Source organism: Scomber scombrus, chromosome 5, assembly GCF_963691925.1.
Source record: "Scomber scombrus chromosome 5, fScoSco1.1, whole genome shotgun sequence".
Classification (NCBI taxonomy): Eukaryota; Metazoa; Chordata; class Actinopteri; order Scombriformes; family Scombridae; genus Scomber; species Scomber scombrus.
In genome coordinates this window covers 14,984,325-15,005,958 of record NC_084974.1, presented here as the reverse complement: position 1 = coordinate 15,005,958, position 21,634 = coordinate 14,984,325, and the positions used below count along the sequence as shown (strand labels likewise).

General features: G+C 42.4%; 1 protein-coding gene across 1 annotated transcript in view; it reads left to right on the top strand.

The window, feature by feature from the left end:
• Nucleotides 1-21,634, top strand: part of sipa1l3 (signal-induced proliferation-associated 1 like 3) — a 72,113-nt gene that overhangs the window by 46,544 nt on the left and 3,935 nt on the right. The window contains exons 5-23 of the mRNA XM_062418774.1: nucleotides 1,187-1,317; nucleotides 3,721-3,909; nucleotides 4,523-4,697; nucleotides 4,826-4,929; nucleotides 7,130-7,287; nucleotides 7,389-7,971; nucleotides 9,015-9,113; nucleotides 9,243-9,418; nucleotides 12,658-12,909; nucleotides 14,133-14,315; nucleotides 14,837-14,961; nucleotides 15,777-15,892; nucleotides 15,989-16,437; nucleotides 17,778-18,008; nucleotides 18,398-18,560; nucleotides 18,659-18,833; nucleotides 19,068-19,217; nucleotides 20,509-20,635; nucleotides 21,023-21,104. Coding sequence (XP_062274758.1) covers nucleotides 1,187-1,317; nucleotides 3,721-3,909; nucleotides 4,523-4,697; nucleotides 4,826-4,929; nucleotides 7,130-7,287; nucleotides 7,389-7,971; nucleotides 9,015-9,113; nucleotides 9,243-9,418; nucleotides 12,658-12,909; nucleotides 14,133-14,315; nucleotides 14,837-14,961; nucleotides 15,777-15,892; nucleotides 15,989-16,437; nucleotides 17,778-18,008; nucleotides 18,398-18,560; nucleotides 18,659-18,833; nucleotides 19,068-19,217; nucleotides 20,509-20,635; nucleotides 21,023-21,104 — 3,668 coding nt within the window. The remainder of the gene's footprint in view (nucleotides 1-1,186; nucleotides 1,318-3,720; nucleotides 3,910-4,522; nucleotides 4,698-4,825; nucleotides 4,930-7,129; nucleotides 7,288-7,388; nucleotides 7,972-9,014; nucleotides 9,114-9,242; nucleotides 9,419-12,657; nucleotides 12,910-14,132; nucleotides 14,316-14,836; nucleotides 14,962-15,776; nucleotides 15,893-15,988; nucleotides 16,438-17,777; nucleotides 18,009-18,397; nucleotides 18,561-18,658; nucleotides 18,834-19,067; nucleotides 19,218-20,508; nucleotides 20,636-21,022; nucleotides 21,105-21,634) is intronic.

Genomic DNA, 21,634 nt, shown 5'->3' with positions numbered 1-21,634 from the left:
TTAGCTTAGGAGCTTTAGAAGAGGACATGCAAGATGTTTGTGAAGTGTGTTGATAACTATGTCTCTGGCTCTTAATGGAGGAATATGTTGTGTGCCAAAACTGGTAACAAGCCACAGAATGTTAATTGCCGACTTATGACACCACATTTTATTCATTTCCTGGATTTATGAGACTGAAGACATATTTGTTCCTCTATAGTCTTATTCCAGCTATTGTTAAACACAGAGGCTAAATGTATCTCATCAATTCCTCCTTTTGTAGCAAAGCCTCTACGCACATCATCAGAAAAATGTCCAGCTTTTCTCAGCCGTCACCACAAAGCTATTCAGTCCTTTCTTTTTCCAACCAGGGTGATGCCTTGTGATCACTCATTTCCTGACTATTGATTATTATATGCATGTCATATTGTCTCAGTTCTGAGTGCTTCTCCTGTCAGCTTACTTCATACACACAGTACGTTTTCCTCTCTCTTACTGTCAGATTCTCTTTAAGCTTATATTTCCTGTTAGTGGCGGATATTAAACCTCAATGCATTTTTGGTATCAACTCAAATGTCTCTGTGGCATTGAACATCTGGTCAGAAGTGTGTGTTTACTTTATCTTAATTAAGATATTTACTGATTTTAATCCTAATCTCACCAATTTAAGAATGGATTTTATTTTATTTTATAAATATGAAGCTCCTGTATGGCTGCTTGTGCTTAGACAAGAGATTCAACTAACCATCATTTTAATTAATGATAAATCTGAAAAATCGTTTTTCAACTTTTCAGGTACAAACTAATGACATAAAAACAATGGTTTTGTCTGACCAATGCTTCACCATTCAACAATTCTCAGTTTACTATCATAGAAGACTAAAAAAATACTAAATATTCACATCTGATAACCTGGAACCAGTAAAGTTTGGGGAATTTTTCCTGAAAAAATACTTGATTGATTTATTAAATGATGGATTTATTGTTGCAAATTCATTTTCTATTAATCAACTAAAGAATTCAGCACTAATATAGACAACATTTAACATTGAACACATTTGGCCTCTTTGTTGACTCCATCAGCATTAGTATCTAAAAGATTCACACATTAGTTGATGCAGTCAGTCATATATGTGGTTATAGCCGAAGTCCATGCTGCAGATAAAACTCCAAACACTGAATTACTTCTTCTTCTCGTTCTTCACAGAGCACTCAAACTACTTTGGGACAGACGATAAGCTGGGCCCTGTGGCCGTGAGCATCCGCAGGGAGAAACTGGAAGACACCAAAGACCTGAAAGACCAGTACCAGTACCGACTCATCGTCAGAACGAGCGAGGTATGTACAATATGCCGTCAGTGTGTCATGTGGATGTTTGAGTGATGAGACAGTGATGAGTCAGTGACAGCGTGTTATACTTAAGCTACTTTCGTGTAACCCAGCTCTGCCTGCGCGGCTCTGCATATCTGTGTGACACTTTTCACCTTCTCTGCCCCAATTTTAACCTTCCGTCCTTCCCCCCCCATCCCTCCTCACCCCCCCTCTCTGTTCTGCCAGTGGAAAATTCCACCTGCACGGTCTCAGCATAGAAAAGCCAAACCAAAAACTGGCTGCCCTGCCAAAGCGTTTGGACTGCTCACAGCGAACACACCCAACCACTCTTCCCCTTATGATTGATCAAATACTTATGTATTAAATGATGAGCTTATGGAGAACTAGTCAAGTTTATCTGCAGCTTCTCCTCTGATTTGTTCAAAGACCCGACTACAGACTGGTCATGTAGTCAGAGATGCAGCTTCCAGAGAAGCAGACTGGAGCTTTCCAACTTTTTTTCAGGCTTGTATTTTGGAATCTGTGAGTTGGTCGCTTTATCTTTAGAAATATTTTGTTATTCTCCTGGTTCTTCTTTTGATTTTCTGTGTGTGGCGGACATTTAATCATAAGTATATAATACTTTATAAACACCTGTCTAACATTATTAAGGTCACTTAAATAAACAGCAAAGTTTGCCTCTGTTCACTGTTGTTGTAGTCCCAGCCTGAGTGTGTTGTCTGCGCGGCTACTGCTGTGTTGTTTTTAGCTGGATTACATGGCTGCCTGGCCTCATCACCTTAGCTCTGCTCTAACAATGAAGCCTCTCCGCCATCTAAGTACACAGAGCTCAGCTAACAGACACAGCCAACACACCCAGGCCTGCTGTTCCCACACAGAAAAAAAAGAGAGATTGATTGCAGACTCTCCTGCTCAAGCTGCAGCTCCTCTCAAATATCCATCCACCTTAAGTCTGTCATTTAATTCTGTGCAGCAGTGCTGACACAGCAAGGTGGAGAAACTTCCTCTCCCTCCTCTTCCCCTCTCCCTCCATCACACATTTATACACACAGCCCTCTCACACTCGTGCTCAGCATGTGGCAGTCATTCACTCCCCCGTCGCACACAAGCTGACTAGTTGAAAAGATCGCTCCATAACTTCAGCTGTGTGTCAATCAGGTTTTATTTCTCTGCGTCAGACCCGAGTCTCGGAGGTTCAACTGTCTCTCTAGCCCCTGCCAGCTCCAGAGTCTGCCATGCATTTTTTATGAACCTGTGTGTGAGTGCGGTGAGAAGGAACAACGGAACAACGCACTCCTCTCAACTGTATCTGAAGTTATTATAGTCTTACTGTTTCGAAGCAGGTCAATTTCCCCTCACAGGGGAGCAGCACTCTGTGGCAGCACATCACTGAGCAGAATATTAATTCACAATACTGCTCCACACAGAGCACATACTGTGTGTGTGTGTGTGTGTGTGTGTGTGTGTGTGTGTGTGTGTGTGTGTGTGTGTGTGTGTGTGTGTGTGTGTGTGTGTGTGTGTGTGTGTGTGTGTGTGTGTGTGTGTGTGTGTGTGTGTGTGTGTGTGTGTGTTATTCTGTGTGTGAGAATGAGACAGAGAAAACATGTAGCTTCAGGGCAGCAGGATACTATCGTCTGATGTACCTATTTGAAGCACCCAGGGTACTAATCGTCAACCTCTCCACTTCCAGGAGACTTCCTTTGACCTCTCTGTGCAGGAAAATGGAGATCAATACCTTTATCTTCATATCAATAATAATATTATATGCATGTTCCTGTGTCTTCCCTGTGATACTGTTTGCCCAGGCTAGGATTCAAACAGCCCTACCTGTTTAGCGATTTTATTCAGCTTATGTTATTTTTATTATGTTTTTAGTTTAAGTGCAAAACTGAGAAAACACAGCTTCTTATGAATGAGACAATATAAAATATGAAATTATACATTTTTTACAAGTGGCATGACCAAGCAAATATCTTAGGGGAAGTGTAAAATGTGGATGTCAGTAATCCTTGTTAATATGAAAGAAAGTTGAACTGCCTGAAGAGGGTCAACAGATACAGAATTGGTCTGATAAAATCAATTTAATGAGAATATATTCTAATAAAATTTAACTTCCTGTTGTTTTAATGAAAGCTCTGTTTCCTATGACTCTAAGTGCGTCATTACCCCTCTGATTCATTACATCACTGAGTCCTCGTACCAGCAGACTAATGACAAATGTTATCATGTTATACTCTGAACTAGTGTTCACTACATGATCTATAACACCAAAAACTGCTGTTTAAGTGTCCAAATAAAAAGTTTTATTTGGCACAGTACCTTCGGGAAAATGGCCTTTCAGTTATAATCTTAACATCTTATAATATATCTCTTCCAGTTTGACAACTCTTGTCCTGTCTCCACATACAGCTGGTGACCCTGCGAGGCTCCATTTTAGAGGATGCTGTGGCATCTACGGGACGGCACGGCACGGTGCGAGGTCTGCCGTTCAAGGAGATCCTTGAGCAGGTCGTCCCCGAACTCAGTGTCTCCTGCTTGAGACTGGCGCTCAGCACGCCCAAGGTCACAGAGCAGCTTCTCAAACAGGACGAACAGGGGGTGAGTTCGGTGTCTGTATTTGCTTGCTTTTTTTTCATCTGCTGCAATGAAACTACCGGTTGGTCCCGGCAGCTGTAGTGTCTGTATTCAGATTGTCCCTGGAGGGGACAATCTGAATACAGAAAGTGTACCTGCTCAGTCAGCCAGTATATCTGGTTAAATTACTGCAAAGCAAATAGTAAAAGATGCTGACATATGGTAGGCTCAAACAGTTTGTGTAAAGGTGTTTGAAACCTGTATAACTAAATTACAGGGCAGAGAAAGCTGTGTGAAGCAGAGGGTGTGGTGTGTTTGAGCAGGAGTGTGTTACCATAAAAGCTATAATGTTTAGCCAGGTTATCTCATTTTTTATTTAATGCAGGGTGAAGTGCAAGGTGGAGGTGTTTTGCCAACACTAGACTTATTTTTGTTTGTGCAGGTGATTTATACAACAATGAAACTGTGATCTATGTGTGTGTGTGTGTAAGTGCCTTCACATACATATTAAGGTTAAATGCTTATTTATAAGATCTGCTTTGACCTTAAGTTGCATTAGAAGCAGAAGGTTCAGACTGCAGTGTTTCAGCTGTGTGAGTGTTTGTAATGTTAATGTTGTCTCTCCGCTGCCTTGTAGTTAAGTCAGAAGCACAAAGTGGGTGTTCTGCTGTGCCGCACAGGCCAAAGCACAGAGGAGGAGATGTACAACAACGAGGAGGCATCGCCTGCCTTCTCTGCCTTTTTGGAGCTGCTGGGGGAGCAGGTGCTTCTCAAAGGATTCACCAAATATGCCGCACAGCTTGACACTAAGAGTAAGTCCTCTCAAGAAATACCCAGGCAACAGCCCCCACTTCCCATGATCCCTAGAAAAAACATCTGTACAGTTGCTGTGTTTGAGCTCTCACTCAACAACACACTTTCATCTGTGGTTCCTCTCCAGCGGACTCTACGGGCACCCACTCCCTGTACACCACCTACCAGGGCTACGAGGTCATGTTCCACGTTTCCACCATGCTGCCGTACATGCCCAGCAACCCACAGCAGGTAAGGGCTCAGGAGCGCTCCCGCCTAAATCCAGCACCATATCCTGGGGCTGTATGCTACGTCTCAGGTCGAGCTGTGGCGTGTACATCTGGAAAATACATCCCTGACTATCCTTTGTTGACACTCAAAGCCCTTCAAAGTGTATCTGTGGTTGTCAGTTAAAGCTTCTGTCATTTGCTTTGGGTCGTAAACCACAGCAAGAATTCATGAAGTGGAAACTCGTGACTTGTGTCGCCCTCTTCATTTAGAGTCTCTTTCCGCTTTCATTCAGCCGCTTATGTGTTTTTATAGTCTTTGTTCTCTGTGACTTTGCCTTTCTGTCCTCTTTTACTCACTGGCTTTTTCTTTTGCCCTCTCTCTGCCTCTCATTCTTTAAGTGGATCAGAGCTGGGTGGGGTTCAGTAGTGAGTAGTTTCTTTATTTTCTCCCTCATTCTTTACTTCTTGAAATAAAGCGGCCTTCCTACACATTCTCCAGGGTGCTATGTGTTTGCAGCGTGGGCTGCGTGAGTGACCTGTGTGTACGAACATTTTGTGTGTGGGTATATTTAATAGTTTGCATAAGTGTTTGTGTGAGAGGCTCACACGGGCTCGCACATGTGCTCAGACAGGCCCTGTGGGTACTCAGGATTATTGTATACACTTTATAGTGTGTGAGTGCATCACACTGCAGAACAGAGTGGAGACATGATTCTTCCTCAAACACTTCAAAAGGTCTTAACTTAATCTTGTAAATTGGAGAACTGTACTTTGATAACATCCGTCATACTCACCTCAAACATGTTTTGACGGTTACATCATCTTGTAAAACCTTTCGTTAAAGTTGAGTGAACAAATAATCTCAGAGATGCACATTTTAGTGTGTTGGAACAGTTAACATTAGTGTCAAATCTTCCAACATAAATTGCAGTTTTATAAATGGCACAAGAACTCCATCCAGAGGTTCAGAGACTGCAGCAGCACACACAGTCACATCTTCAGATGAACCGCTAGGTGGCAGCATCTGACATTTAAAGATAACCAGCTTCAGGAATGAAGTAGATTGACATTGTAGCTGCTCTGACTTTTTGCAGCATATTTTTATTTAAAGATAGTTAAATACATGATGAGCAATTCCTCAGTGAAAAATGGAAAAGGTTTCTCTTGTTCACTCATGTTATTCTCCTCTAAAGAAGCCTCCTTCCCACCCAGAACCTTTTGAGACTAATGTAAGACTGGTACATATGTATACCTAACACACGCTCATAGAGCCCTTTTCTTAATCTAAACATCAAGATCACAAATATATAAATGAACAAAAGATGAAAAGGAATCAAAAAACTACCAGATTGATATCAAATTGAACTGTCCAGTGCAAAACAAAGCCGGTTCTGTTAAGCAGTGTCATGTGCACATTTTTTCCCTCCCTTTTCAACTAATTGATCAATCGAGAGACCAATCAGCCTACACCTGCAAGTTAATTGCAGGTGTAGTAGATGAAATGCTGCATCTAACCACACAAGCACAAAGAAGAAGAAAAGAAAAAGAAGACTAACATTCAGTAGAGAGAAAAAGAGCTGGACCTGCAGAAGCTAATCCTGCACAATTCTTTCATATATAAACCATGAAAAAATGAACATTTCCACAGTAAGTAACCATAGAAACGTGCATATCAACAGTACATTGTTATGTTTATAATGGATACTAAAACAAAACATAGTCAAGTTGTTTATAGAGATCTCAAATGTAACCTTTTCTTTAAATATTATTAATCTCAATGTTTGTGATCACCACACTGAGACCAGTAATCTAAATGTTCTATTACAGCCTTTGTGCAAGTAGAGGATGCTCCATGCTGGAGAATGTGTGTATCTGTGGCCAAACAGTGGGCTGGATTACATAATTGGTACTTTCACACTTCCCTCTAGAGATGAAGAGCGGATTGGCAAGCGCTGCACCGCAGACACAGCCTGGACTCTATGCCATCTCTCCTACACATACACAGATAGACGGACAAACCAGCACACACACACTGACACAAATAGCCCACACAGAATCCGAAAAACAAATTACATAAAGAACTGTTGTGAGGTGTACTGTCTAGTAGTGGACGTCCCAATCTCTCATTTCCATTGTCAGACTTTCTCCATCGTTGACTGAGTCAGTTCTGTCAATACCAATGATGTTCGCTAATTTCATTAATTTGTCATTTCTCCCCTCAGCTCCTGAGGAAGAGGCACATAGGGAACGACATTGTCACCATAATCTTCCAGGAGCCTGGAGCGTTGCCTTTCACCCCCCAGAATATCCGCTCACACTTTCAACACGTCTTTGTGATTGTTCGTGTACACAACCCCTGCTCTGAAAACACCTGTTACAGGTAAATGCTTAGAAAACAGAACATGTTCATCTGCACATATCTACAGTAACAAATGCAGAGTTAAAATCTTTAAATCCTCTCTGTCACACCTTTTCTCTCAGTGTGGCTGTGACAAGAATGAAGGACGTGCCTCCCTTCGGCCCACCCATCCCCAGCGGAGTCACCTTCCGCGACCCGGAAACCTTTAGAAACTTCCTTTTAGCCAAAGTTATCAATGCAGAAAATGCAGCGCACAAGTCGGAGAAGTTCCACACCATGGCGACACGAACACGGCAGGAGTACTTGCGCGACCTGGCCGAGAACTACGTCAGCAGCACGCCACTCGACTCGGCTGGCAAACTAAACAACCTCATTTCCCTCGCGTCCAAGAAACGTGAGCGCTCAAAGGCGAGAGATGGAGCAGAGCTGGGGGCTGCGGGGGCCGTCGCCTGGAGGGTCCTGGCCCAGGACTTTAGTGGAGGTGGGACAGAGCTCCCCTGTGCCTTGGGTTTGTCAGCTGAATATATCCTCCTGACAGACTGCTCCACCAAAGAGGTGGTGTTTAACTGTTTCTGTGCCGATGTGATTGGCTGGACACCCGAGCGGCTGGCGCTGAAGATCTTCTACGGGAGAGGAGACCACATCGCAGTGCGGGTACCAGAAGGCTGTGCACAGGATGTCAGGGAAATGGTGCAGAGGTTAAAGGTGAGAGTTAAGACCCCAATCTTGTGAAGATATTTATATTTTATCAATAAATAATTTATTATAGTTTTATTTTAAAAATGGGGGAAATTTTCTACAATGATTTTTAAGCCTGTATACTGTATGTATAGCCTGTATAATTTTGTTATATCTTCTTAAAAGCATCAAACTCTTCACATTCTTGATAGTTTTAGCAACCATCCTGGAAAACCCGGATATTTAATCTTTGATTTTACACTCAGAGAGTTAACTGTCGGGACAGTTATAAGTAGGTTGTAGTACAAATAATATTATGTAAATATTATACACAGTGTGTCTCTTAATATCAGACAATTGGAGATCTCCGCCTAGTAAAGTCTTGGGATTTCTAAAAAGTGCTTTAGTTGCTTGAATGGTGGCGAGAATGGCTGCTAACAAACCAACACCCCTTACATTTTGTCAACAACACACCTTACTGGAAATAAACCCCCCCACAACCTTCTCTGTACTGTAGTAGTAAACTGCATGTCACTGTCACAATATGAAGGGCTGCCCCAAACCCTTTGCATTGGCTCTCCATTTGTTTCCACCTAGTTTTAACAACAAAACCTGGGAGATTGTTCTCAGTCTGTATAAGTGAAGCATATTAATTAATTGGGTTTTTTTTAACATGAAGGCACTCACATAGCTCACTTTTTCAGAGCATTTCATATTGTGGTAATCCCTGCACAATTTTATGAATTAAATGCTGGGAAAAGGAGATTTCCTGGACTCCACTGAGCTTTGTGTAAATCCAACAGAGAAAAAAAATATTAAAAAATCAGTTAATCTATCTAAAAGTACCTAATACATGCAGATCCAAAGGCTGTTAAAGTTTCCAGAGAGCCCGTTGAAATAGTTTCAGCTGGCATTGGCTGTTTTGTTGCTTCATATACATTTTATTCAACATTTTATTTTATGAACTTATTTTACAAGACACGTCTATTTTAAAGTCTATTTTAACACAAACATAAGAAAATAATACTGTAAATCTAAGATTTTTATTCACATTATTTCCTCTCCTCTAGTCACTGACAGTGGGATGTGAGACGGTGGACATGACTCTGAGGAGAAACGGACTGGGACAACTGGGCTTCCATGTTCGTCTGGACGGCACTGTGGCCGAGGTACCATCAGATCACCATCTGCTGCACCAGATCTCTACTGAACCACTGAGGCGCTCATTTGTGAAGAATCTTGGCTGCACATAACTGGCATGTTTGAAGACTTAAATCGTGGTTTTTATTCTCTGGCAGGTGGAGGAATACGGCTTTGCCTGGCAGGCGGGGCTGAGGCAGGGCAGTCGGTTAGTGGAAATCTGCAAGGTTGCCGCGGTGACGCTGACTCATGAGCAGATGATCGACCTGCTGAGGACGTCGGTCACGGTCAAAGTGGTCATCATTCCTCCGTACGAAGAAGGGGGGCCTCGCAGGTGTGTTGGAGTCTGTTTGTTGCATTCATGAGCCATTCAAGTGTAAACAGCTGTGGTGAATACAGATGTTAAGGCAGTGGGTGACAGCATAAGAGGGCGCCAAGCGTTTGCAGTAATGAGTGACAAGAGCGAGCTGGAGTGAGTACAGGACGCTCTTCACTCAAACACACAAAAGCTCGGGTGAGATAGTGGACAGATTTCCAATGTTCTGAAAGGATTTTGCGTGGGAGTGTGTGAAAAGAGGAAGTGAGCGAGCACAGAGAGAAAATGATATGCCGTTCAATCGTGCACATCTCCCTGCGAACAACAGAGAGGAAACGGGCAAAAAAACGAAGCATGGAGACAAAGAGAAAGAAGCGCTTATTAAATGTGAATTGAGAAAATCTGCCATTCTTTGTTTCTCTCCTTTGTATCGTCACCGTCGTTTCTTTCAGCACGCTACAAGCTCTTTTCTTTTCTCCGCCATCATCCTATTACAACCTTTCATCTACACGCAAGGCCTCGACTAAGAATAACGAGGCCTTATGAGTCTGATGTGGTGTTACAGAACGGTTACAGAGGTGAGGAAATAACCACAGTGTGTGTGTATGTGTGAGAGTGTGTTTCTGACTGAGAAGCAGGGTTCCTAAATACAGTAATTGTGGCCGGCTGTGTGATCACACAGTGGTTAGATTTCTTTAATGTTGGAGGCAGTTTAATTACACCAAGTTAAATCCCTTTGACACACACTCATATGCACAAACACACACATCCACACACACTCTACTGTGACATTGATGCAGCTGATAATTAGTCTTGTATTTCACTCTTCTCCTCTCTCTCTCTCTCTCTCTCTCTCTGTGACTTGTTAGCTGTTGTGTGCCAGGCAAGCAGATTGCATGAGATTAAGGCCTGGAATCTGCAGGAGAAAAAAAAACACACAAAAAAACGGAGACCAAAAATAAATAAATAAATGAGTGGAAGTGATTAATTAAAAATGCATGCCCTGTGCGAATGAAAGGGACAGAAAGGGGGGAGGGATAGAGAGAGTGAGAGAGAGAGAAAGGCAGGGTTGAGTGTATTGAGTTGTAGAGGCAGAGGAGTGCTCGGCGAAGAGGACGTGTCTCAACACCACCGAGAGTGAGAGAAGTGGGTGGAAGAGAGAAAGAGAGAGAGAACAGGAGAGGAGAGTTGGAAGTGTTTCTTCTTGTTAATCTGCCTCGACTATGTGCACATGCGAGATGGACGGATGCAGTAGAGGAGAAGTGTGATTGATGGCTATGGTGCATTTGATCATATGTGAGTGTGCGCGCGCACGTTGTGGAGCTCCAGATGTGTAACTTCAGCCAGTGTGATGGAAGAAACACTCCATGTCAACCCATGTAGGCTCCACTCTCGCTAAGGTTTGTTCTCTCTCTCTGTGTGTGTGTGTGTGTGTGTGTGTGTGTGTGTGTGTGTGTGTGTGTGTGTGTGTGTGTGTGTGTGTGTGTGTGTGTGTGTGTGTGTGTGTGTGTGTGTGTGTGTGTGTGTGTGTGTGTGTGTGTGTGTGTGTGTGTGTGTGTGTGTTCACAGCATGTACTGCTATTATATAACTGGGTGTGGATATAGATTTTTGAGGTAATAGTATTCCTTCATTGATATGATATGTCCTCCTGAACATGCATATTGAGTACACTGACATTCATTTTCTGCTAGTATTCATATTTTATAAAGAAGTGTGAGTCCATCCATCCTTGTTTTGTATACGTCTCTCTGTAGTTTTCTTACTACATTGTGTTTACATTCTTGTAGCATAATAAGGGGCTTACTGTGACTGAGCTCTTGGATTTATCCAGGTCAAATATTAAAGGGTCAGTTCACCCAAATAAAAACATTTAAAATGGAAAAGAAATCCAGGACAATCCTGGTTATCCTGAATAATTTATAGACTGAAGTGTGAATTTCTGCAGAAGAAATAGTTCCTGCAAATAAATATTTTTAGTTTTTTGGTATTGTTTGTTTTGTATAATAAGCATTCCTAAAGATACTCATATATGACAGAAAAACAAGCAAAACATTCCCATTTTAAAAGCTGGAATAAAACAATTGTTGGCATAAGTAATTAAAATAGTTCAGCATAATTGATTTTTCTGTTGATTAACTAACCAATTAATCAAATCTAACCATTCAGCTCTGTTGCAGAGCTGTTTGTTTCTCTTTAAGTTCCTCTTACGTCACAGTGAATTTCACTCTTGTTTCACCTCAACTCTTCACTTTGACACCATGTTTCCACCAGCATTGTAACCCACTCCTCTCGTCTCCTCCTCTCTCTTCCTCTTGGCATTTGTCTCGTCTTGAATACATCCTCTATGCATATTTGATGCCTCCTGCTCGTCTGTAATAGACTTCATGAATGAAGTAATGATGTAATGTAAAATATATGTGCTGGGTTTTAGGCGCGAGGCTTCCATAAAGAACATAGACATTTTTTCCTCTTGTGTTTCCTGAATTAAGTGCTATGTTTGATAAAGATGACCCTTCAGCTGAGATACTGACTGATAGTGACTTTATTATTGATGAAAATAACTGCTAGCTTATCCTCACATGATTTTAATCTTTTTATTCCGACATAGAGCTGAAAAGGTCAGTATAGTTACAATTTAAAAGCTGTTTTGTGATACTGTTTTTAGAGAGATAGAAAAAAACACTTGAATTGAGTGACTACAACCTTGTATTTACATATATACTGTATTTATCTCTAAGAGTGAGTGAACTTGAGTGAGAAGCTCTTTGATGAGATTAGAAGGTTAACACTGTGCCTGTGCTGTTTCAACACACACACACACACACACACACACACACACACACACACACACACACACACACACACACACACAAACTTGACCTCAGTCTCACAGTAGGCAAGATGGAGTCCTGATGTGCCAATAATCAGCTTCCTTTCCTCTCTCTTCATCTGTGTCAGGGGAGCTCATTAGTGAATGCTCTTACGTGTCTGGTGCGTGTTCGAGCATCTACAAAGCGTATTATGAGAGAACCATTATGTGGAGTACTCTGAGGAAATATATTGAGCAGTTTTATCACACTGAACCCGGTACAGGAGAGACAGATCCGGTTCAGCTGCAGTTCATGTCTTCAGAGAGGATGATGCTGTGCTGAGGAAACAAAATGGGGACATTTAAGCAACAAATTCGCTCGATGTCCTGCTCTCTTTCAGTTTGCTTCCTATTCACTAACGAGCCTTCCTCGTTCTGTCTCTTCAGGGGTTGCACAGAGGAGTACGAAATGAAGACCATGGAGCAGAAGCCAGAACCTGAGCCTTTGGCGGCAGGCTACCGACCAACCCCACGCCCAACATGGCGATGGGACAGCCCACCCATTCCCCCAGGGCTCCACAACGCTCCCAATCCGCAGCGCTGGGCCCCCATGGGTGCCCCACCTATTCCGCTGCCTCGCTCACACAAAGCTCTGATGCCTGTTCCCTACAGGGAGCCCCAGCACCTCAACCCCAAGAGGTGAGAATTATACTGCAGGCTACTGATAAACTTGCAGCATGTATTCATGCTCTGCACATGATGAATTTGTCTGTCTCAGATACTTTTTTATTGGAATGTAATTTGTAACATTTACAGTCTTTTTAAATTGATACAATATATACATGATTTATAATTAAAATGAATGTAGGAAAGCAACAAAAATAACACAGGTGCAAAATGTATAAACAAAACTCAGTAAGTTGAACTTTTGGGTGTATCATGATTATTGAGTCATTAAAAGAGTACAAAAAAAATCATGGGTGTGAAAGAGTCAAAATATCAATCTTTTCCACTTATTCAGACTGCAGCCGTAGTTCCTGACCTCTGAATCATCCTTCACATGTCAGATTCATTCAGCTATTAAAATTCTTTTGGTGTCATTCTCATTAATGGCCGATCAGTGCTTTGAAAACTGGATTAAGAACTTCACCTTCCTACGAAGCGAGCTAACCTCCAGGCTACATTCATTAAAAAAATCAAGTCTAGACAAGGTTTCCACAGATGTGTTGCAAGAAAAGTAATAACTCCTGTGTTTCTATGATCGTTTCTATGGTATATAAAAATGTCAGATTAATGTCTCCCAGTAACTACGACCACATCTTTATTATCACCTTAAAATGAAGACAGCTGCTAATGGGTTTGGGCAAAACAAAACAGAACACAGCAGACCTCCTCCCAAATATGAGAGACTTGAAAAATTAAACAAAATGTAAAAAGTGTTATCACTACACTGTAACCATTTGACAGCAGAATGTTTTGAAGAAAAGGCACAGATATATGTACTTATTACTCCACTTTTCTTAATCTCCTGTTTAATCAAATACATTTGGAAACTGAATATCATATCATAGTGACTGATGATGTCCTGAAAATGTATCTCAAAAAATGAAAGTCTGTACAGATTATAGTTTTTTATTTTACTCAAATGAAACAGGTGTTATCCTTAAGCTTTGTTAAGTAGGTTATAGTATTTTGTTCAGAATAGTTTTCTGCAGAACATTTAAAATGTGTTTACAATGATTTTACTTTTGACTTTTTTGCTCTCAGTTAAAAACTGGAGACAAGATACTTTGTGGTGTCACACTGCCCACTCCTAAAGTTAATAACTGCCATCAAATGAATTTATACACATGGTCTCTTGTGTTCCTCATTCTTTGTGGTGTATTTGTTTAACCATCTTCCTCCACGCTGTGTTACTTCAGGCCGGTGAGCTACCCAGAGAACCACTACAGTCTGTCTCCTGCAGGAGGCGACAGAATGCTGCCCTACAGAAACCCCTCAGCCAGCTTCTCCTCGCCCTCCTCGGGCCTGGTGGGGCTCTCCACGATAGGGCCGCCTGGAATCACACCGGGGCCCTTTGTACGCTACAAACCTTCACCTGACAGGTGTGTGTGTGTATTTGTGGCCTTTTTGTTCTCTGAGCCCTCCTTTGATCTTGATTAAACATGTCTGATGTTACTCATAACAACTGTTTTGTTTGCTGGAGACAAATGATATTAGTTGATAACATAGGCTGGATAATGTGCAGACATGTATGAACCCACTGTGTCCCAGAGGAAGGATCTGTTGTGTGGGCGGCTCTTCCTGACAGTGCGGAGGTTGATAACATATCGCTCAACCTGAGAAACGTGTTTTATTCAACCGCCATCAGAATGCAACACAGAAACTGAAAATCTCCTCTGCTCAGTACATTTTGGGATATTTTAGGTTTTAATTTTAGTGTGTATGTGTCATTTTAACTTAATCTTCTGTGTGCAATGTGTTTTAGTATATCCTATAGTATAAAAAGATCTGATTTACCCAAATATGTAATAATATAATAAATATTTACTTCATATACCACCAACAATAGTATGAATGTGTTAATCACACATCCTTCCCCTCTTTTCCTGTGATGTGTCTGTAGATATGGAACAGGACAGCGCCCCCTGCTGCCCTATGAGCCCCACCTCAGTATGGACATCCCTTCCAGTGGAGAGTCTTCCTCAGGCTTCACCAGTCAGGACAGCACCATGGAGCGCTGCAAAACAGGTACATCGTCATCAAAACACTGCGAGCCCCTGATTTTAAGATAACATGTTATTTACTCTCTGCATGAAGGCTATAATCAATGTTTTTAAATTCACGAATCACATGACTACTTGTTTGTGAAAGGTGTCGCTCGTAATGATGAGACTTATCACCTGATTCTGCGCTTCGCCTCAGATTTATAGAGATTTTAGTGTCTTTCAGCTCAATGTTTAGATTTGATTCACTCTCTGCTCCGTGATAGTATCATTTTCGGCCGCAGCGGGAAGCTGTTTTCAATTAAAAAAGTTCTAATATCTCAATATACATGATCTGCTCATCACCAATCTGCAGACAAATTGAGCATCTAGCTGGTGAACATAGTGGAGCATTTAACAGCTAAAAAGCCAGATATTTCCCTCAGGAGTTGATGGAGACAAGAAGAACTAAGAGTTAGTGAATGTTGGACTTATATCAATCACAACTCTAATTTAGTGCTAATGTTTCTCTGAACCTGCTGGATGTGTATGTGTATGTGTATAAGCAGCTGCTAACATGTTTGTCACATCTTAAAAAGTGATAAGTCATTTTTGTGTTTTCAGCTTGTTTCTGTTGTTGCCACGTGAACAAAATAAATTGCAGCCATGATTTCTCTATTGATTACAAGTGTGTGCGTTGCTCAGTAGAGTCCAGATAGCTGAGTGTGATTTTGAGCGTTGAGTTGGGGGGGAGGGCAGTGTTTAAATGTGCTATAAGCATTTAATCCTCTTTGCCAACCATAGAGGTTTTGGTGTAATTTGTTTTAATCCTGCAAGTGTCTGTGTGTGTTTTCTGTTTAGAACCCCTCTGGCACGTCCCAGCATCATCGTCTCGGGGGCCGGGTGGTGGAGGGGGGCAGAGGAGACTACCCAGACAGGATGTCCCGGGAAAAGACTCCCCAAACAGACACTCGAAGGTCAGACTCTGCTCACCATCACAGCATATCATTTGTTCATGTGCCACCTTCTTTGCTTCGCTGCCTGTCTGACTGTCGTCCTCGTGTCCTCTGCAGGGCGACACTCAGTACTCCAGCCACTCCAGCAGCAACACCCTGTCCAGTAACGCCTCCAGCAGCCACAGCGACGAGCGCTGGTTCGACGGAGGAGCCGGAGGAGAGCGCGGGGGCGGCGGTTGCCTCGGGGATCCAGCCGACCCTGACCCTGACCTCCTCAACAAGGGAGGGTCCAACGACAGCGGCATCGACGCCCCGACACACTACAACAACGCTCGCCACGGAAACATTTCCAACAGCCAGTCACACCACAAGACTGTGCACTGCTCAGCCACCTACAGCGGCATCCCGGAGCTGTCCGTGGGAAGGAGCACTGGCAACGGAGAAGCCAGGAGACGAGAGTCATCACCCATCATACCAGCCGCGGCCAATCAGAACAAAGGGTACCGGACGAGGACATTTCCACCACCTGGTTCCAGCGTTGATAAAATGGATGCTTTCAAACCCAGGTAATAGACAGACTCACTGATGAGGTGCATCGTTTATGGCGAGTTTTATGACGCTAATATTCACTAACATTAACCTCAACAAACGACGGGACAGATTTAGCCCAAATATATGCTGGTTCTTTAATGGCGGAGATGTGTACTCAGTAATAACTCAAGACTTCTAACAAGTCTGTAAATTCAGCATGTTAATGAACCACCAGCAGCCATTATGTACCATCACTATCCTTTTAAAATCGGAGTTTGATACATGGAAATGTGACCATAAATGTATCAAGGATGCATTAAGGATTATAGCAGACTAATCCTTGTGTAAAATGCAGATCATCATGTGAGCTCTTATGTTGGTGGACACATCATAAATGCATACAGTCGTTAAAAAGACTAACATACACAAAGCTCAACCACTCTGTGTTGGATTAAAAGATGCCATCAATGCTAACGCTGCAGTCTGAGCCTGGGATGTGTTGGGTAGGACCGTCTTGGTACGATATAATACAGACAAAACAATGTAAAACTGAAGACTTTTAGGACGCAGATGCTTCATTACAGGTATTGTTAATACGCACAATTTGACTGAAAGTGATGAAAGATTTGCAATTAGTTTGGGTTAGAGACTTCAAATGCTCTGCTTATAATAATTTGTTTTTGATATGTCCACAAAAAGTTTAAAGGTCCTTCGGTTTCTGCTCCTTCTCCCTAATTGGAAAATCCATAATCTGTGAATATGCAAATATCACTCATTTCAAAAGTTTAACTTCTGGATGTGTGACATCTCCTACCTCACTGTGTATGTGCGCAGGAGGTTCACACTTGTGTAAGTTAGTTACTGCAGTGCAACCAGCTTCCAGACTAGCTGTGACAACACAAAGTCATCACACATTTTAAACTGAGACTTGAGGTGAGCATCAAGAAACATTTTCCCTTCATCAGATAAATGTGAACGCATTCTGCAGAATGAAGCTAAAACAGTCATTTAATGATCAAATTAAGAGACATTACTCTGTAAAATACAGCACACTATTAAGAGCACAGGCATTGTTATTCTGAGTTTAAAGATTTAGGCTGAAGTGTCCTTTACATTGTGATCCGCAGATCTTCTTCTTCTTTTAGATGAATTGTGGTGCGTTACAAGCTTTCCGTGACCTAACGTGTTGAGATGATGTGTGGCCACATCTGAATATACACACTGTGTAACAATTTCTGCGAGGCTTTTTGTATCATCTCTTCATCTATCTTAGCAGTGTTGCGAGTAAAAGACAAAATCAGTTAGCTTCTCATGGTCTACTCTGTTTCATGTGGTTTGATGAATGAATCACTTGAATGTCTGTTTGTCCTCTCAGGGCCTACACACCTCAGGGTTACAAGACACCAACAACAGACAAAGCCCGGCCTGTCCGAGCCTCTACGGCAACACCCACTTCAGCTCAGTTAAGCTCCACCCCTCTGTCCAGCTCCGCCCCCAAGACTTTATACGGAAAGAGCAGACAAACTGCCTGGCAGCCCGAAGACGCCAGCCCATCACCTTCAAACACGAACACAGCGTCCAGCTCTGACAGCAGCAGCAGCAAGAAGTAAGTTAACAGCACAAAAAGATCAGCTTCCATTTAGGTGCCGCTCCGCCTGGACAGAAACTTCATCTGCCTTATTTACCGTCTGATCTCCAACATTGGGGAGCATGTGTACATGAAACAAGCATCTAAAGAGAGAGTTACTTCTGTCTCACTTACCTGCTACAGTATTTAAGTCATGACGGTTACTTCAGAGCCAAGAATAGGTTTAATGTTTCTGGCCTTTGGTGAAAATTGTTATGACATGTCTTTCACTACTTGCAAGAAAACCAGTGACTGAAACACTGAGCTGTGATCGGTCTGGAGGAGTAAGTGGGTTGGATTAATGTGGGGAGACACACACTGAATAAAATACAAGACAAGTTTGTGGTGCTCATGTCTTCTCTCTCCAGGCAGGTGGATACGAATTCAAAGAACGTGTTTGGACAGCCTCGACTCCGAGCATCACTGAGGGACCTGCGCTCTCCACGGAGAACTTACAAGAGCACCATCGAAGACGACTTGAAGAAACTGATCATCATGGACAACCCCGGAGAGATGCCACAAAGAGATCCGGTGAGGAACGCACACGTAGACAGTCACGTTACGCTTCAGTTAACAGTCTTTGATGAATGTGCTCACACAGCTCTGATCTCTTTCATCCCTCTCTGTAGTCTCCCAGACGCACCTTGCAGCGCACCTTTTCAGACGAGTCTCTGTGCAGCGGGCGTAAGGACTCCAGCTTCGCCAACTCAGAGAACCAGACCACCCCTAACGATGTGCTTTTCACCTGTACACTGCCCACACGCAGACATGCCGTCTCCTCCAACCACATGCAGAGTAAGAAGGGTGAGTTTAAACTGCACGTTGTGTTTTCAGGCAGGTGGACGGTGTTGAACGTTCCCTGCCGACACGGCTGAGTTTGAGAGTATTAGCTGCCAAGTTTCGTTCTTTGGGGATGTAAGGTAAATGTATTGAAATCAATCTCATGAGGATTGTTATGTAGTTTGTTTTGCTTTCATAACTTCTAAAACCTGCAGCAAGCATTCATTACTGTTCCTATTTTTCTCTCGCGTCTCTCAGTGCCTCTGTCTGCGTCTGAGCTGTCCCTTACAGAAGTGAGGGACAAAGTTCCCCCCCTGAGGAGGCTGGATCCCGGCCTGATGCCCCTCCCTGACACAGCCTGTGGACTGGAGTGGTCCAGCCTGGTCAACGCCGCTAAAGTCTATGAAGGTGAGAGTGGAGATATTGCAGGAGGAGGCTCAGTGTGTTTAACTTTTCAAACCTGTAGATGTTTTACTCTGGTCTGAATCAGTGAATAAGTTGGTACATTTTGTGAGTTTTCCCCTTAGTTTGGTTTATTTTCATGCAAAATAAATTAAAGTGAACCAAAATGATCACGAAAAGCCGCATGAGAACGTTCACTTGGTTCATTGGTCAGATGTTTCTGGGGTGGGGGCAAAAACATAAACAGGAAGAAGGTCCTAACTGTTCAAATGTCAAGAAGACAACGTTCTTTGATGCTAGTCCAGGTTGGATCTCGATTCCAATCTTCAGCTGGCTGCTAGGAACCGTTGATTTTGTTCAGTATGCAAAGCATGCATCGTTATAGGAGCTGTTCTACTCAAATTGGCAGAGTACACTTTGTAATCAGCCCAGATCAACGTTGGATCACTTTCCCACCACAAACAAACCGCTCCAGAATTTTTTTTGTGATGAGATCGAGACCACATCCTCTAAAAGTTTTGTTTTGGTCTGCAACGGAGGACAATAGCTGTGTTCACATCTGGCCAAACAAATCGTACCGGGGGGTAAAACAAACCACAGTCCAGTTCAACCAGACTAAATAAGCAGGATTGAAAACACTATTCTCAGTAATGGACTCTAAATGTAGTACTGTATCTTTGTGTACCAGTCTGCGGGGGAGTTGTGTGTTTTTCTGTCACAGTTTGTACTGAAAATTATTTAATTAGCAGCTCATGTAAGACTATTTACATGTACACTGCAATGAATTTGGAAACTTAAAAGAAAGTAGTTGTTGAATTCAATTGCCCAGTTTAAAATTCCCAAATAGCTGGTGAGTGTGATGTCTCGTCTGAATGTTGGGGATCGTTGTTGTGGCTCTCTGTTACACAACACTCCTGAGAAAGACAGGTGTGTGTGTGTGTGTGTGTGTGTGTGTGTGTGTGTGTGTGTGTGTGTGTGTGTGTGTGTGTGTGTGTGTGTGTGTGTGTGTGTGTGTGTGTGTGTGTGTGTGTGTGTGTGTGTGTGTGTGTGTGTGTGTGTTCATCTACACCTCGTACTGGATCACCTGCTCTGCTTCCCAGCCTCAGCTTCTTTTCTGGGTCTCTCCGCGGTCCCTCGTGTCCTCTGTTTCCCATCAGAGCTCAGACAAACACTCAAGACTCAGGCCAACACTTGATCCCTGACCTCATCTGCTGCCAGATCCACCTGTGCTGAGGTGTGATTGTGTCGTGTGTCTCTCGGGACATTTTGAAAGTAAGATCATGTGTCTCTGTTACAGCACAAAGAGCAGTTTCCCTCTTCTCTCTGAATGAGGTGCACGTTGGAGGTCCAGACATGAGACCAGTCGTCAGTCCTGTCCAGTTTCCCACTCCACAGACGCCAAGAACCACACCCACCTTCAGCGGGTAGGTCGACTTCACCATGAAGTACAAAAGGAAATTTGTTCATTAACTTAATTTGTGGTGAAGATGAGGATTAAAACCCCTGTGAGTGTTTGTTAGTTTCCTGTTGTAAACTTTGTCACTCCTGCCACCTGGTGGTAACTCACTGAACTGACAGGGAGCTGAGTCTCCAGGTTGTTTATTCCTCTGTGTGTTCCCTATTCAGTAAACTGTTGGTTGTTTGAATTGTTGCACCAGTTTCTGTGTTGCCATAAGCAATGTTTATTCTTTCCTGCCAGTGCAGTTAACTGAAGCTCTGCTGATTAATAAACATGAGCACAAACCAGTAAAGCCAGTCCTTTTAACTGTGTGTGTCTTATGCAAAGTACCATGTGCTGTTTGTATTTCCAGTGACGAGGTGCCCAACGATTTGTCAGGACGTCTCTACCACCTGGAGGTGATGTTGAAACAACTGAACACTGATCTGGAGAGGGTGAGAATCTTTTGTTCTTCACTTTTTTGGCTTGTATTAAACAGTTTAAAGTAGAAAATAATATTACAAGCATCAACTAGTGAGCTACCTTTTTACTTTTTACATTTTTACTGTCATAAAATGTTGTAATAAAAGTACAATAATTTAAAGAAATTGACACACTTCTTCAGTTTATTATTAAGAGTTGAATAAGAAGCATGATGCCACTGCAATGTCTGTATGATACATATAAAGCTTCTGTCATGATATGTTTAGCTTATCATAAAGAACAAACACAGCCAAAAATAGCAAACTCTGCTCAAAGTTAACAAAACCCACCCTCGAAAGCCTTTAAAGTTAACTAAATAAAACATTATATCTATCTATATCGATACAAAAAACAAATTGTAAAATTAAAAAAATGGTTTGTTTGTTGTTATGTGTCAGACTCTTTCTTGGCCAGGCTGTCTGTTTCCAGTTTTAATGCTAAGCTAACCAGTTGTTAGCTGTAGCTTCAAAGTGATCAATAGCATCATTGGTATCAATCAGTT